General features: G+C 39.2%; 1 protein-coding gene across 1 annotated transcript; it reads left to right on the forward strand.

Annotated features, from left to right (window-relative positions):
- pde9ac (phosphodiesterase 9ac) lies at positions 1–8,408 on the forward strand. The gene is made up of 18 exons (XM_028573974.1): positions 1–69; positions 1,484–1,554; positions 2,814–2,891; positions 3,228–3,271; positions 3,446–3,500; positions 3,812–3,882; positions 4,037–4,124; positions 4,229–4,307; positions 4,417–4,491; positions 4,594–4,680; positions 4,797–4,901; positions 5,105–5,187; positions 5,466–5,622; positions 5,812–5,925; positions 6,207–6,311; positions 6,454–6,582; positions 6,669–6,764; positions 8,358–8,408. Exons 1-18 carry the CDS (start codon positions 1–3, stop codon positions 8,406–8,408), a joined length of 1,557 nt encoding a protein of 518 aa, XP_028429775.1.
- The last annotated feature ends 7,735 nt before the right edge of the window (positions 8,409–16,143 follow it).

Raw genomic sequence — 16,143 nt, forward strand, 5'->3', positions numbered from 1 at the left:
ATGGGCTCCAGCTCTTCCTCCTATGCCCCCAAAACTATTTACCTGGATGTGGATGGGAAAGTGCAAAAGGTGGGTCTGATTCCAGTGAAATGGCTGTATTTCTGGGTTGTTTTTTTTTTTCATTGTAAAATTCTGTTCAGTCTTCCCTGTTTGTTACAAATACAATGTGACTAAAAACATTTTCTGCTGTGTGAAATGAGCTGGTTTGACTATAAAGTTAATATATATATATATATATATACTTTATCATGTTGTATTTTTGCCAGCAAACTGGTCATATACTGTAAATAATATGACCCAAAAATATTAACAGTATCTTTAGGCATTAGATATAGATCTGTAGTCAAATAAATCAATCAATTAATGAAAAATACTTGAATTAATGTTGTATGGATTGTTTTGGCAATACATTCCAAAGTATGTTTAAATGCATGCAGTTGGGACTCATCCACTAAATTTACATTTTTATTTAATTTTACATTAAGACATTGAAAATGTAATAATGGGTATTATAATAATTATAAAACCAACTTTATACAACACCTGTTGTTAACAGCTTACACACACCAGCATTCATTTCTGCTGCCTTACACCTCTGTTGTGTATGAATGAAAATATGGATTTACATTCTTTCCTTGCGCTTCATTTTATAGAATCAGCAATTAAGCCAATAAACAGTGGTGAGAAAAAAAATAGAATGCTAAATAAAGTGTAGCACTCATTTATTTCAGAGTTTTAGTCATAACAGCAATCATTCAAACAGTTGTGGCAAATGGTGTAAGCCTCGGGTTTTATGTTTCTGCGTTCCAAACATGCTGCCAGATAAATGAAACACTTGTTGATCTGGTGATGCAGAGTGCTTCAAGTAGAGAGCTGGCGATGACACATGTCTGTTCAAGAGCCCCGAGCCCACAGCCTGAGGCTGAATGTTTGTCTGCTACACCTGCTCCCTTCAAGATGTGAGATTACAGTTTTTGCACGCAGTTTACTCTTTGTTCATCAACCTTCCACAGACAGATTTTGTAATCTCTATGCATGTACTGTACTAAGTTTTATAAACCGGGCTGGTTACATCACAGGCATGGATACTGTTGCTATCTCCAATAGCTCCATGAACACTAACACTCCAGCTGTCCTTTTCTTTCTCTCATTGGTCTCTCTGCTAACTTGACCTTAGTCAACCATAAAACGAGCCAACCCTTACTCTATGTTCCCATATGTTAAAAAAACACATGAAATGTGACAACCCTTCCACCCTGTCAGAACACTGAGGCCTTATATACAAACCACAGCAGCTGTCTGTGTGCAGGTGTGCCTTGGGAAACCATGTAGACACAGATTGCACTGTGTTGGATTTGTGGGCCACAGAAGAGGGATTCTCCTAAACATGTCACCACTACTATGTTCAACCAATGTAAATAGTAGTGGTCTTCTGCCATCATTTCCATCATATGAATTTATACAAAATGTGTTTACCTCACAGGTGGTGTTCAGTCGGCACTGCAGCCCCTGTGACATCAAGGAGCTTCTGTGTTCCTCATCTCACATTCCCAGGTTTGTTGTTTTGTTTTCTCACTGTTATCTCAATTATTTTTTTTCACATGTAGATCACCGGTTTTTGGCACGGGCGAAGCGGGCAGCACAAACAAAACAAAATCCTCTGCGCCGCAAAGAGGTTTTCTATTATCTATCATTTCACTGGGGAATTGGCAAATTGTCGCGCCCTGCAGCTGCAAGCGCCCCTGCTTGCTGAGAAGGCCATGCACAGAAGCTGTGTGAGAAGGGGGAGGGGGTCGAGAGGGACAGTGCACCTCCGGGTCTCCCAAATGGAACGGACAAGGGGGGAATGGAGAATCCACTGTATAGAGCAATACTCTAATGGAATTAGTAGGCTAAAGTCAGTCACACCTTTCTTCTAAATAACGCACATTTCAATCATAATATTATAAATACAGGCCTAATAGTTCCTGCACATTTTTGTTTGTCTGAATTGTGTGAAATGGCTAAAAAAAAATAGGTAATACAAAATGATTATGTGGTCACCGAGGTGAATTGGTTTAGTCTTGACTTCTGGTCGTGAGTGAGTGTTGGGGGGGATGGGAAATCTGTTGATTGTCAAGTGCCAAATAAACACAGAGACGAACAGGAAAAGGTCAAAGCCATCAGGTGCCCAATTTAGAGCGGCGCTTGAAGGGCATCTCGCCCAGGGTGTAATTCAATGTAGAACCGCCACTGACATCACTCCCTATCTGGCTGACATCACTCCCTATCTGGCTCTCTGGATGTGCTTGAAAATGGCCCTAAGACCTTAAAACTATCACAAAGCAGCATAAAGCAGCCAAGAACACGAGCATGTGCATGCAATAGGCAGACAGACACACTGCATTAGCCATACACATCAAAGCAGACGGTGATAAATGATAAATGCAATATGGAGTCGCCGTCTGTCTTTAGTTCTGTTTTGCTTTTATTGAAGAAAATGAATACATACATGCATTTTTCATCCATTTGGCCCTCTTTCTCTTTCATTCAGCAAGCCAAAGTCTTTACTGACTTAACTTTGTAACATACTATAGGAAAAAATACATTCTAGCTCAAATGTACATAGTTTTGTGTAAAGCACTAAAAAAAAAACATATTTCTATGTATACGCAATGTATGGATCATTTCTGTTTAAACCAAACGCTATTTAACAGTCTCCCTGGGCAAGAAATGTCAACATTTTCAAAATACTTAGTAGAAAAATAGTGTAAAATATTAAGGAGAGTGAATAAAACTTGCTGTATAACTACTTACTTTTCCTCTCACTGCAGGAACACTGCCATCATGATGGTGGACCCAGAAGGAGCCTTGGTCTCCATAGATCCAACCATGCCCACCAACTCTCCAAAGTAACATACCAGCATTATCATATTGTTTTTGTATAGAAATCACATTTTAACATTTTACTAATGTCATTCTTCTTCTAAATTTATTTTCATTTTTACAAAAACTCTAAAAATCGAGGTCAAGATTTAAAGATTATTTTTTACCTTGGAAACAGTAGCTAACAAAACAATCTCACCATAGGGTTCTTTCAGTAGCTGCTACGGAGTTTTCTACACAACAGCTTCTTCAACGGCTACTTAATGAACGTTGTGGTCAGGTTGCTCTGTCAATATTTGGAAAAAAGAACAATATGAAGAAATTGTTAGGCATAATAACTGCTCCGCTGATTTTTTTCACAGCTTTCTGTACAAAGTTGTTCCTCTGTCTACTGGTCAACTTGGAGGTAAGCTGTCAGCAACAGCTTTATTTCCCTTTCACTCTAACACACACACACACACACACACACACACACACATTCATGCATCAACAATAACACATCTACTGTGAAAGTAACAATGAGCTGGAAAATACCAAAGCTGATCATGATGATTTATCAGGAGTGTATTTATGTCTGCAGAGAAGGAGGACATGTTTCAGAACGTGTTGTCCCAGGTGGCTGATCAGTTCAGCAGGTAAACGCCTCAGTTGTATATATTATGTCATGGCTGAAGCCTGCCCTCTTTCACACACCCCCCCTTCACCCACCCCCCCGCCCCCACAAACACACCCCCACCCACTGACATATAACTCATATACATACCTGACACTAGGTACTTATGGTAATACGAGCTTCAACCCGTAGGGGCAAGTTAAATCAGTTCTTTCACCTTTGTCATTTATTTTGTAGGCCCCATTCCAGTTTTTTTTTTTTTTTCATTATGACCAATGGACCATGTGAAGTATGCGTCAGTCTCTTATCTTTTTCTATTTTTTCCTCTCACAGAGCCTTTCGCATCAACGAGTTGAAGACTGAGGTCACCAACAGGCTAGCAATGCTGGAGAAGAGAGTGGAATGTAAGTGATACATTTTATAGTAGGTAGTTTGAAGAAAATATTTCCCCAGAAAATCCTTTACCAATGCAATACAACCTGAGGTGTAAATAAAACATGAAATGCAGCTTAACTGCGCTGAAGCTAAACTGTGAAACCTCTTGTCATCTTGCTTCAGTGGAGGGCTTGAAGGTGGTGGAGATTGAGAAGTGTAAAAATGATCTGAAAAAGCTACGAGATGAGATGACTTCAAGAGGTGGTGGCAGGTTAGACATTAGACCATCTTACTCACAGATGTCAACAGAAACACAATCGTGTTAAATTAATTTGAAATAAACTTTTTTTGGGATGTCTTTCCTTTTCAATTCAGAGTAAACTGTCCATGCAAATACAACTTTGACGATGGGAAGAAGGTAACTCCTAGACGAGATGTCCCCAATTATCCAAAGGTGTGTCCACTGGGACTATTAATTGCATTACTTTTGGACAAAGCTAACTTCATGAATCTCTACAGCCTCTTTTGAAGTTCTGATGGCCTTGTTTATTTGGCATATACAGTACACACTGTCTCAGGAGACTGTCGAGGCACTCAAGAAGCCAACATTCGATGTCTGGCACTGGGAACATAACGAGGTTTGCTGGCATTGCTGCTCCAGAACTCAATAGGCCATTTCCTTTCTATGTTATCCACGTGTCTGAGGTCTGAATGTTTTTTCTCTTCCTTTGTGACTGCAGATGCTAAGTTGTTTGGAGTATATGTACCATGACTTGGGACTGGTGAAGGAATTCAACATGAACCCCATCACACTCAAACGCTGGCTGGTATAGTTAGAGCAATAAAGGGCATTACAAAACTGTTTTTTTAAATGGTACAAGGTTGGAAATACTTTTGGTTTAAGAGTTTGCAGTCAGTCGCTGAATGAATAATTCTCTTCTAGTTGGCGATTCAGGAGAACTACCGTAGCAACCCTTTCCACAACTTTCGCCACTGCTTCTGCGTTAGTCAGATGATGTATGGCATGATTCACCTCTGCAACCTACAGGTATGATCCGTGTGTGTGTGTGTGTGTGTGCGTGCGTGTGTCTGTGTGTTCCTGATAAGGTTAAGTTCTGAACAATTAAACATTTCAAGTCGATTTTTTGTTTGAAATACCAACCAAGACTGGACATTTAGCCATTTTTTGGACAATTTGTAATAATTTATACTTAAACACTTACATACTTATACATTTATACTGTTGTGCAGGAGAAGCTGACTCTCACAGATATGGGCATTCTAATGACAGCTGCAGTGTGTCATGACCTGGACCACCCTGGCTACAACAACACGTAAGACTCCCTATTTTGTCTGTAGGTGTGTTGAAAGATGTAGCACTGCAGATGCCCGTTGACCCCAGTATGTTTTGACATCCTCTGCACAACACTTTTGTCAATGAACTGTGAAACTAGTTCAGCATGGAGAGAGTTCAGGTATGTAAACATACTGATTCAGATTATCATGTTGTTTCTGGTTGGCGTTTTGGGCGGGCACGGACCTATCTTTTCAGGGACGCTTCATGGGAATATTCTATCAATTCATCCATTCACCCATGTCATCCATCTACCAGGTACCAAATCAATGCCCACACAGAGCTGGCAGTGCGCTACAACGACATATCTCCGCTGGAGAACCATCACTGTGCTGTGGCCTTCCAGATTTTTTCTCTTCCTGAGTGCAATATTTTTGCAAATGTGGATCCTGAGGCCTTCAAACAGATCCGACAGGTGAGATGCACATGTAAAACCCTCACTATTCATGATGAGCATGCTAAGTTTTATCTTAATGTCTTGTAACATATTGACATATACAGTACATTATTGATTCATTCTTATGACTATTTTGATTTGTAAATGTGAGCAATTGTCATGCAACTATCTTCTAGCAGACTTTTGGTTTTGTTGTTATATTTCCAGACAATTATCACCCTCATTCTGGCCACCGACATGGCCAGACACGGGGAGATACTAGACTCCTTTAAGCAAAAAGTGGACAACTTTGATTTCACCAATGAAGAGCATGTGACATGTGTATGTATACATTATGCCTTATAAGATCATGTTGCAACTCCACCCGACATCAGCTGTTTACCGTACTGCACATGCAACACATGACCTCAACGCAAGCAGGCCTTTATCTGTTGAGTGTGCTGTGATCAGCAGAGGCCAAATGGATTGTATTAGTGTAATTGGTAATGTTGTCACAGAAATACCGTAGATGCTGTGTGTGTGCTGATGATGAAAAGGCTTCTTTATCCTTTGTTTTTTTATGTGCTGCATGTATGTTTGTGTACATGTGCGTGTGTCTTCAGCTGAAGATGGTTTTAATCAAGTGCTGTGACATTTCCAACGAAGTGAGGCCAACTGAGGTAGCTGAGCCATGGGTGGACTGCCTACTGGAGGAGTACTTCATGCAGGTGACCTCAACTGGAGCTTTATGTAACATAACTCTTGGAAATCCATTATCAAAATCCATCAGGTCAATTCATGATGTAGAAAAAAATGTGTACATTGTAAGCAATAGCCAAATGACAATATTCCCACGGATGTGCTTCCCAGAGTGATAGGGAGAAGTCTGAGGGTCTCCCTGTGGCTCCCTTCATGGACAGAGATAAAGTCACCAAACCCACTGCTCAGATTGGATTCATCAAGTTTGTCCTCATCCCAATGTTTGAGACTGTCATGAAGGTAGGATCATGTGTTTGTACAGATGTGTTCCTTTACAAACACACTTGCCGATTAGCAAGTTTTGCTCTCACTGTGGTGTCCAACAGCTTTTCCCTCAGATTGAGGAGATCATGGTTCAACCTTTAAGAGACTCTCGTGACCACTATGAGGAGCTGAAACAGATTGATGATGCCATGACAGAGGTAGAACCTATTCTATGTTATTCTATTCCATTCCATTCTATTCATCTATCTATCTATCTATCTATCTATCTATCTATCTATCTATCTATCTATCTATCTATCTATCTATCTATCTATCTATCTGTTTATCTGTCTATCTGTCTATCTATCTGTCTGTCTATCTATCTATCTATCTATCTTTGTAACATACATCAAAATGTAGGTGGTGAGTAGCAAAGCTAGAGTCTGTGATTGAGATGTGATATGAGCCAGATTGCTAAAACATACACATACAAACACACATAGACACACACATGCTATTCCAATGCATACACTTTCTCTGACCTCCTCTTATTTACCTGCCGTCTACTGTGGCTATTACATGTAATTGTGTGGATATTGTAAGTCTGTAGTGAGAGTTGAAATATCAGTGTTTCTGTTAGTAAGAGATGTTTCACAATGTGAAAAAATTTAAAGGAAAAAATTATTATTTAAAGGAATAGTTTGATATTTTGGAAAATATGCTTATTTAATACAATTAGTGTAATATTTCTTGCCTCTCTATACTTTCTTGGCTCTGACCAGTTGCAGGCAAGTCAATTTTAAATCACAAATTTGCCTCAAACGCTTTACAATCTGTGGAGCATAGGACGCCCTCTACCTTTAGCCTCGAGGCAACCAGCAGAGACTCCAGAAAGTTACTGGTCCCAGCCAAGAAATAACTGCCAGAAAGCAAATGAATACGGAGCACCTAAGTGGGGATGGGGAGAAACAAAATAGATGGGTGAAAAAAAAAGATAAATACTTTTGCATTCTCCCGAGAAACTTTTGCGTTCCTTCAAAACCCCCAGCGCTGAGGTTTCTATTTTATGAACCTCTCCCACGGGTGGGTGTGTTCCATTGTTGTGGTTGTTTCCATGGTGCCAAACTGACCTAGAAGTACATAGACTGTTTTCTATGTCAGGAGAACACAAAAGTACAGTATTTATCTTTTTTTCTACAAATCTACTTCTTTCTCCCCCATGTTCGAGGGGCTCCATCAATGAGCATATTTCCGAAAATGACAATTCTTTGCTCCATAAACAATGTCAGGAATAATTATTTGAATAAAATGCTTACTTTTTGGTTCTAGCAAAATTAGAGCAATATCAGAATATTACGTTTAGTTATTGTGATATTTTTATGGCAACAATCATATAGTGAACATGTCATATTGTGACCTCAGGGGATGCAGGGAACAATGTTGGGAAGAGGAATGGTTTGAGCCTGCACACACATGCAGCGACCTTTCTAAATTAAATTTGGTTTGTAGTACACTGCCAGTCTAGCCTTGAAGGTACTCACAGTCATCAAAGTGTAAGGGTCTAAAACAATGGCGGTAATCCAGGTTTCCTGCTGTAGGAAGGAGGCACGTAGAAAACAAATCCAAATTCAATCAACACAGTGTCATTTAAGCTTCTCACCTGGAGCTACCAAACACTCAATTGTCAGTTATGAAATTTGTGTCACATGAGGTCTTCTTGCGCACACACACACACACACACACACACACACACACACACACACACACACAAACCCCTTGCTAACATAAAGGTGTGTCTTTTGTTCAATGAGGCACAGAAGAAAAAAACAGAAAATATGTCATTAGGCGGGAAGAAGAAGTAAGCTCTGCAGTGAGTGAGTGCAATGGTATCTGTGTAAGTAAAAGCAACTGACTCCTTGGTTTTACTTTAGTGTTAGTGTCATGAGTGCGCTCTGTCCCTGCCTCTCTCTGGCCTCTCTGCACAGCAACTCTCCTCTGTACTGAACTCTATCTACAAAAGCCACACCTTTAGGAATGTGCAGCACTTTCATCACTTTGGATTCGCCTTTTAAACTTGCACCAAGGAGTTTATATTAATTTACACACAAAAAGGAAAACCAAGGGGATAATCCCATTTAGTCGGCTCAAACTAAATTGGTTCAGTGCGAGGGTCATGGCTGTATAGAAGTTAAACTGCCGACAAAGAAGCTCAATAGTTTAAAAGCAAGAAACATAAATAATAATATTTTTTATTCTTTTTGATTCCTGTAATGTCATCACAGAATACGTTTCCATTAATTTTGCTGTTGTCACGGCTGAAAACAAAGTGGTGAAGTTGTTGCTCATTTGTTTTCCTCTTAAACACCATGTGAGTACGTTCTGACTTTCCACACAGGGAAGCCAGTTCTCACTCACACTCTCTAATGGCGCTTACCCACTGCTAGTACCAGCTCTACTCTACTGGGCTCGACTCAACTCGACTCGGCCGCGGTGCCCCGTCCTCCATTTTCCATTGCAGATTTAGTACCGCCTCATGCCTGAGGTGAGCGTCGCTGGTCGTCATAGCGATGCCGCATCAAACTGCCTTGACCTAACACGACACACACACAGAACGTCGAAGGTGTGTTGTTTTTTACTCTCTGCAAGAACAATTTTGTTTCAAAAGAAGCTGGAGGCAGCAAAAAAAACTAAAACACCACTGGCTAAACTATTAAAAAATGGCGGGTTTGTTCAGGACACCCTCGTCTGTCGCTAGTAATGATGACGCAGTGATTAGTAACAATTCTCTTTGACCAATCAGTAGTCTGCAGGTTTTCACGTCACCTTTTGGTATCACCTCAACTCGCTTGGAACCTCGACGGAGGTGATACTAAAAAAATACCTGTTAGCAGGTACCAGGGACTTTTTTTTGTAGCAGAGAGTCGAGGCGAGTCGAGCAAGTATCATGCAATGGAAAAACGCCATAAGGCAAGTTCAGTCTAATAGCGTTCATCTGTGGTGGACGATGACCACCCAAACTTTTGGTGGTCAAGCATGGTTTGTGCTGATAGGCACAGCTCTCTTGTTTTTAAACCTAGTTTTAGTTTCAGCTTTCCTCCTTAACACCCTGCTGTTTCTCTATACCTAATCTAAGTTCTTTTTTCATTGCAGGGGTCTTCTTTTGTGATTACACTCAGGAAAGACTTTAAAACATGCGAGTGATGCCTCGGTGAAGACGTTCGGCTGTGTTGGCGGATGGATCAGGATCAGAAGGGAGAGAAAAGAGACTGCTTGGCTACATACTGAACTAAACTTAGGCGTCAAGGTGGAATCTTGACCTTTGACTTAGACTTTTGCACTGGATGTAACAGAGAGGGACCTGCTGACCTCTTTGTATAGTATGGTGTTTATGTTGTTCTTTCTACTTACATTTTTTATTTCATTTTTATTTACTTATTTTATTTCATTTCAATAGTGAAGGACACATTTCTTCAAAAACAAAGCTACAGTATTTTAAGATTAATAACCATCAGTTAAAAAATATATATACATATGATGATGGCTGCAGAATAGTATTTTCCAATTGTTACTTTCGTTTTTTTTTCCTAATTGTTTTTAGTAGAAAAATGAAATGCACCAAAGGTGAATGTTTTAACCTCACTGTAGCAATCCTTTTTTGATTGATCTGGTGCACCTTATTAAATCATCATACATCTTTATTATCTTACCTTCAACACTTTTCAATCAAATAAAGCCACATACTGTAGTGGCACATGTCCAAGGTGTTACACAATGTGTCCTAAAAAAGGACTCGCCACTGTGAGTCCTTCTATATAAAGGTAAGACAACACACGTTTCCTAACGGAGTGTCTTCAGTGTTTAAAGTCAGTCACTTTATCTAATAGAACAGATTTAACAACAAATGTTAACCAAGGTTTGTTAGAGGAACAGTTTACAGTAAAATACACTTGGATAATTTAAATAAGCCTGATATGAACTTTACAATGATCACACATAGTGACACAAGTTGTCTTTGAGTTGAAGCATTGGTAAAGTGAAAAAATTACCTGCTGACTGAGCACTTCAAAAAGGGAAAATATCTGTTAAAATGCTGTAATTATTACACAACTAATGGACATAAATTAACCCCTCATTTGTGCTTTTTATATCTCTCAGGTGACTTGTTATATATCACTGTGGATAAAATGAAATTTCCTTCCTGACCTTGGAAATAGTAGTTTGACAAAATAAGCTCAACTAACTCTCTCTGGAGCTTTCAGTCGTGTCACACAATCTTCATCACCAGATGGCTTAGTTGTCATGGGGATGTATCTGTTGTATCAGTTAATAACTTCACCTGACTTATTTCTGTTGTTTCACATCTTCACTCACTTCTTCTCCCTTTTGACATAGGACTGGTGCTTTATACGACCCCACCTGTAACAATGCATGAGCTATACATACTTTATTGCCCCATTTTAAATTTAAGGGCTAGAAATGTGTTGAAATATGACTAGTTATCCAGTTCTGTACCACCCAAAGGTGCCACTTATCTCAGCCTGCTCCATGCCCCCCCCTCTCTCTTTCTCTCTCTCTCTCTCTCTCTCTCTCTCTCTCTCTCTCTCTCTCTACAGCTTCCCTTGGAGCCATATCAGACCTGGGTGGTTTTCCTCCAGCTACTCCACAGTGTTTTTATTACTGTGTATTATTTGGCAACATGTTGCCAATAACTCCAGAGCAATTATTGCCTCACCTGTTGGCCTCACCTCACACACATTGAAAACCACCTGCATATATATCTCTGATGAAATCATATTTATAACACAGAGTAGCACACAATATGAATCACCAAAGACTTTATTTGTTTGTGCATGTCAAAATTAGGTAGGATAATTAATTAAACTTAAATTTTACCCCTCTAGTCTGTAGCTTAATTTGATTACTATCACTATGTTAAATTAACATGACATGATGTTTGTGTGCGTACATCTGCAATACATGTAAGTTGACGATCTAAAAGCAATAAAAAGAAAGAACTGTAGACCACATGTTTGTGTTGCAGTTGAGATGTGAGAAAGTGAGTAAACATATTTGAGTGTGAGCGTTTGAATGAGTGTAATTATGTATCGCCTTCTTCACATAGCATGACAGAGTGTATTAACATTCATATGCATTCATGCAGGAATGCTCTGATTAAACAACATGCTGTCTTATCATGAAAAGAAAACTGCGCAGCGTATGCTTGGCCAATGATTAAAGTCATAAATAGTCATGAATAAAAGGAGTTTCTTTGTGACAAGTTGAGACAATGTGCATTACTTTAATTATATTTTAGTGTCTCTATCAGGGTTCTTGCACTATTTTTAAAGTGAAATTTAATGTTTTTTAAGACATTTTTAAGTCCACCACAAATATAGTTTAAGACCTAAAAATGTTGGAAAAAAATATTTGATAGGAAAGAGAATTTATTGAGTCATTCATAAGATTATTAACTAACTTAATAGCTTAATAATGTCCTTATAGCATCCTCAAAAACAGTAGTGAAACTAAACAAGTAGATTCGAAAAGGCAATCTGATTGGTCAAGAAGACATGTAGAATGTGCTCAAATCAGCATGACAGCCAATACGTCTGTGATGACAGCACACCAGGCTCATCACTTAAAATGTTACTTCGCCATTTCCATGTCAACATCACAGAGTTAAATCATGAAAACAAATCAGGAACTACAGTGGAACACACAGAAACTCTCCAACATATTTACATAAAGTGATTTGTTTTAAACAACTCACGCTCTGAAGTTAACTGTTACCGGAAATGTTTGAATCACATCAGCTGTGCCGCTGACAGGGTGCTATGTTAAAAATAGCTATACATGTCCGTCAATGGAAAAAAGATAATTCTGCAGATATCTTAGTTACACCACCGTGGGATAGCAAAGCAGTTTTGTGTAAATATGTGGGCTATTTTTTCGGTTTGGAAAATCCCACAATCTCTACAAAGCTAACTTTTATTTTTTTGGTAACGTTAAACGTTGTATAATCATGTCAGCTTACCGTGTGAAGAATCCACAATAACTCTGTCTGAAATTTTTGTTCCGCTTCGTTGAAACAGTACAGGCATTAGCTGCCGAGAGCTAGCTAACGTAACATATAACTCCTGAAAATGCTGCAAGACTTCATCTCTAAAAGACTACAAATCAGTCCTTTCAGAAAAAATAGTTTTTTTGTGATTGTTGTGGGCAAAAATCCTTGATTATCTGGCACGTTTTCTTAAAAAATGCGATGGAATATGCGGGATATTTATGCAATTTTATGCAATGAAATTGCGGGAACTTGCAAAAACTGCGGGAACTTGCAAAAACTGCGGGAACTTGCAAAAACTGCGGTTTGATGAAAAAGAGAAAAAAAAGTGATTCCCCCAACACCCTGCTTTTCGATGCTGTTCACGTCGCGTCACTTCATAACGTTCCCATGGCAACAGGGGAAAATGGCTGCTCTTGTGTGAAGTAAACGCAACATTTTTCAACTTTCTGTTAAGATATACAGTATGTGACTTTTTTGCAACAAAAATGCGGGGATTATGAAATCATGCAAGCCCCGCATATTTTGCGTGGAAATCGGCAATTTATGCAGCGTAAGTGCAGCGTATTTGAAAAAATGCACCCCCCGCATAAATATGCAGACTTTGGCTGATTACGCATTGAATTATGCGATTGCATAATCACATTTTTCTGGAGGGACTGACTAATGGCTATGAATGTGAGGTAACCAAAGACACATTAGGTGATTTATGGTAGACCATCCGCGACAAATTACCCTATCATCTTAAAAACATGGTGAGCTAATTTAAAACCTACAGCAAATTTACAGTAAATTTAAGACATTTCATGACCTTAATTTCAAGAAATTTTATTTAAGAAATTTTAAGGACCCGCGGGAACCCTGCTCTTGCAAAAGGCTTTTTGAAATGCCTAATTTAATCTGATTTTATTAGTTCAGCATGCAGATTTTCTTTTGCCCCCAACGGCCATAATCTGCTCACATTTCAGTTCATCAAAAGGTGAATCCCACCCAGCCTGATAAGTCATTCAGTAGACTGTTAGATGTGTCCAACACTAATAAGAATAACTGATATCTAAAACCCTTTTGTCACTATTTTTGCCTTTAGGCTGGGTGTCACATCATGTTTAACTGCCACAATACTTCAACGGGCCTGATTGTCCTGTTGACTGTTGATGCAAAAGTGAATACTGTATCTATTACAAAAGCACCTCGATGGCGGTCAAATAAGTGTTTCCTTTTTCTTTCACTAGGCTTGCACAATAATTGACCTTAGTATGAAAAGGAAGGTGTGGCATTTTTGCAGTGACATTTAATCAGGGGTTTGGCACAAGATCAATGCAAATTCAGTATTACAGTAACATAAAAGGTAAGTTTACCAAATAAAATTGAGATGAACAGTAAAACTTGACTTTTAGGGTGTAAAACATTATGCATGCATAATGTAACAATGTGTATGAGTATGAGGGTATATGAGTGTGAGTATGTATGCATGTGCAAGTGAAATAGTAAATAGAACGGTCATATATGTCATTTTGGGAGTGATTGGCAATCAACCTATTCTGTTGTTTAGGTAGAAGATGTGTCGAAAACATAATGCATCATGATGTATTATCAAAATGACATTACTTGTCATTAAGGCATCATTTAGCTGATGCTTTTTTCCTTAATCAGGGATTTGCTTGCAATTTTCTGAAACTAAAAAATACATAAGATTTTTTTTTATGCATATCATTTTGGCCATGTATTTTGATGATAAGTCATCATCTTCATATTTTGTTGCTACTGAAGGGGCCAGTTGCTACATTCAAATTATACTGGCATTTCCATTGGCTAATAGAAGAAATAATGTCTGAGCACTGCAATGTAGCAATACAAACCTACTGGCAAGGATAATTTTCCTGAAAGAACAAAACTGGTGCAGTCTGGGTCTTACTACAGTGTCCCCTGATCAGATCCATCTGGGTCTTTTTTGACCCTACCACTTGGGGGCGACAAAGTTAGAAATGTTCAAATCCTACACAGTGGCTTTAATTTTCACTTATGTCATACTCCCTTTATTTTCTTCTGGTGTCCCTGAGAGCTCTGTTCATTTATTTTTAGTTCAAGGTTTTCTTCAATTTCCTCACAGTGGCATTCTGTTTGTTTGATTTAATGAATGGACCAACACTGGAAATCCTTTGCAAGACCTTGCACTCTTATAAGAAAAGTTACAAGCATTGCCATTTGCACAGATGCACATTCTTTATATGAATGTGCAGGCACCACCCACAGCCAGTTTATCAGGCAATAGGCAGGTGAGAAGACGTATCCAGTAATACTGATCTGCACTGCTGTGTAATGAGCCTGCTTTCACTTGGCCACAGTATAGGCAGTCATATGTCAATGGGCATAGAAATGGATAGAGCTTACTGTAAGGCAAACCCTTTCTCTCATTTGTTCTATCATTCAAACTGCATCTTGGAACAATCTCTAAAAAGCTGTTTTACATTCATGTGTGTTCTCCATAATCCTCATTTAAAGAGACATATTTACAGGTGTAGTTAAGACTTTTGGCCATAACTAAGAAAAATGTCAAACTCTATTTCCTCCTTTCCTTCTATTTTTTTTTCTTTTTCTTACTTTCCCAGGTCAAAACGCACTGTGGAGAATTCCACCCAGCATGCGGTCTTCCAGGGGTGTGGGTGTGTGTGTGTGTGTGTGTGTGTGTGTGTGTGTGTGTGTGTGTGTGTGTGTGTGTGTGTGTGTGTGTGTGTGTGTGTGTGCTTTCCAAAATTGAAGTCTCGCAGCAGGAAGCCGTGGATTATCCATGGCCTAGTTTCATGTGAAACTGGGTAAAATACAAAACACATGCCGTGGAATAAATTCTGACTGCACTACTACCTAGCTCTTTTATCAACCTTACTGTCCATTAATCTGTTCTTCATTATGTACTTCCAGCTTTTAACAGGTCTCTAAATGAACTGAATGTCTAAGCTGTAGGATTCTCTGTCAAGTCTATGTAAACACATGCGACTCTCCATTTATCTTTTGTCGGACCGCAGATTAGACTGTGGCGTTGGTCAGGGGAATGAGTCAGCCACACAGGCTTTTCTCTGCTGACCAGACAACAGCGAAGCCCAGGCCTGTTTCATGTGAGCAAACACGCACGCAGACAAAGCCATGCTTGTGGGAGAGAGGCAGTTAAGTCATCAGATATGTCCCATTCCCCTGACTCCCACATTCACAAGAATGTCCAGCTCCTTGTTTGGACTGTGAGGACACAAGCTAGATTTACTTAACACAGTTACATCCCTGACAAGAATGGGAAGAAGTCAAAGGTCAGAAGCGTAAGTCAATCCTAACTTCAGGTCCTGCATTTTTCAGGACTGTTTAGTGGCAGAGGAAATAAAGATGGTCTAAATCTCAGCTCCAGTACAAAATTGTTTTTCCTCTTCTGAAAAACTATCCACTGTGGCAGTGACTCTGAAAATAACTGGCCCTTTATTTCAAAATCCCCCTTCTATCCTTCCTTAAAATGTCCTTGTTAATGTTTTCGGTCGAAGAATAACTCAATC

Source organism: Perca flavescens, chromosome 3, assembly GCF_004354835.1.
Source record: "Perca flavescens isolate YP-PL-M2 chromosome 3, PFLA_1.0, whole genome shotgun sequence".
Taxonomy (NCBI): domain Eukaryota; kingdom Metazoa; phylum Chordata; class Actinopteri; order Perciformes; family Percidae; genus Perca; species Perca flavescens.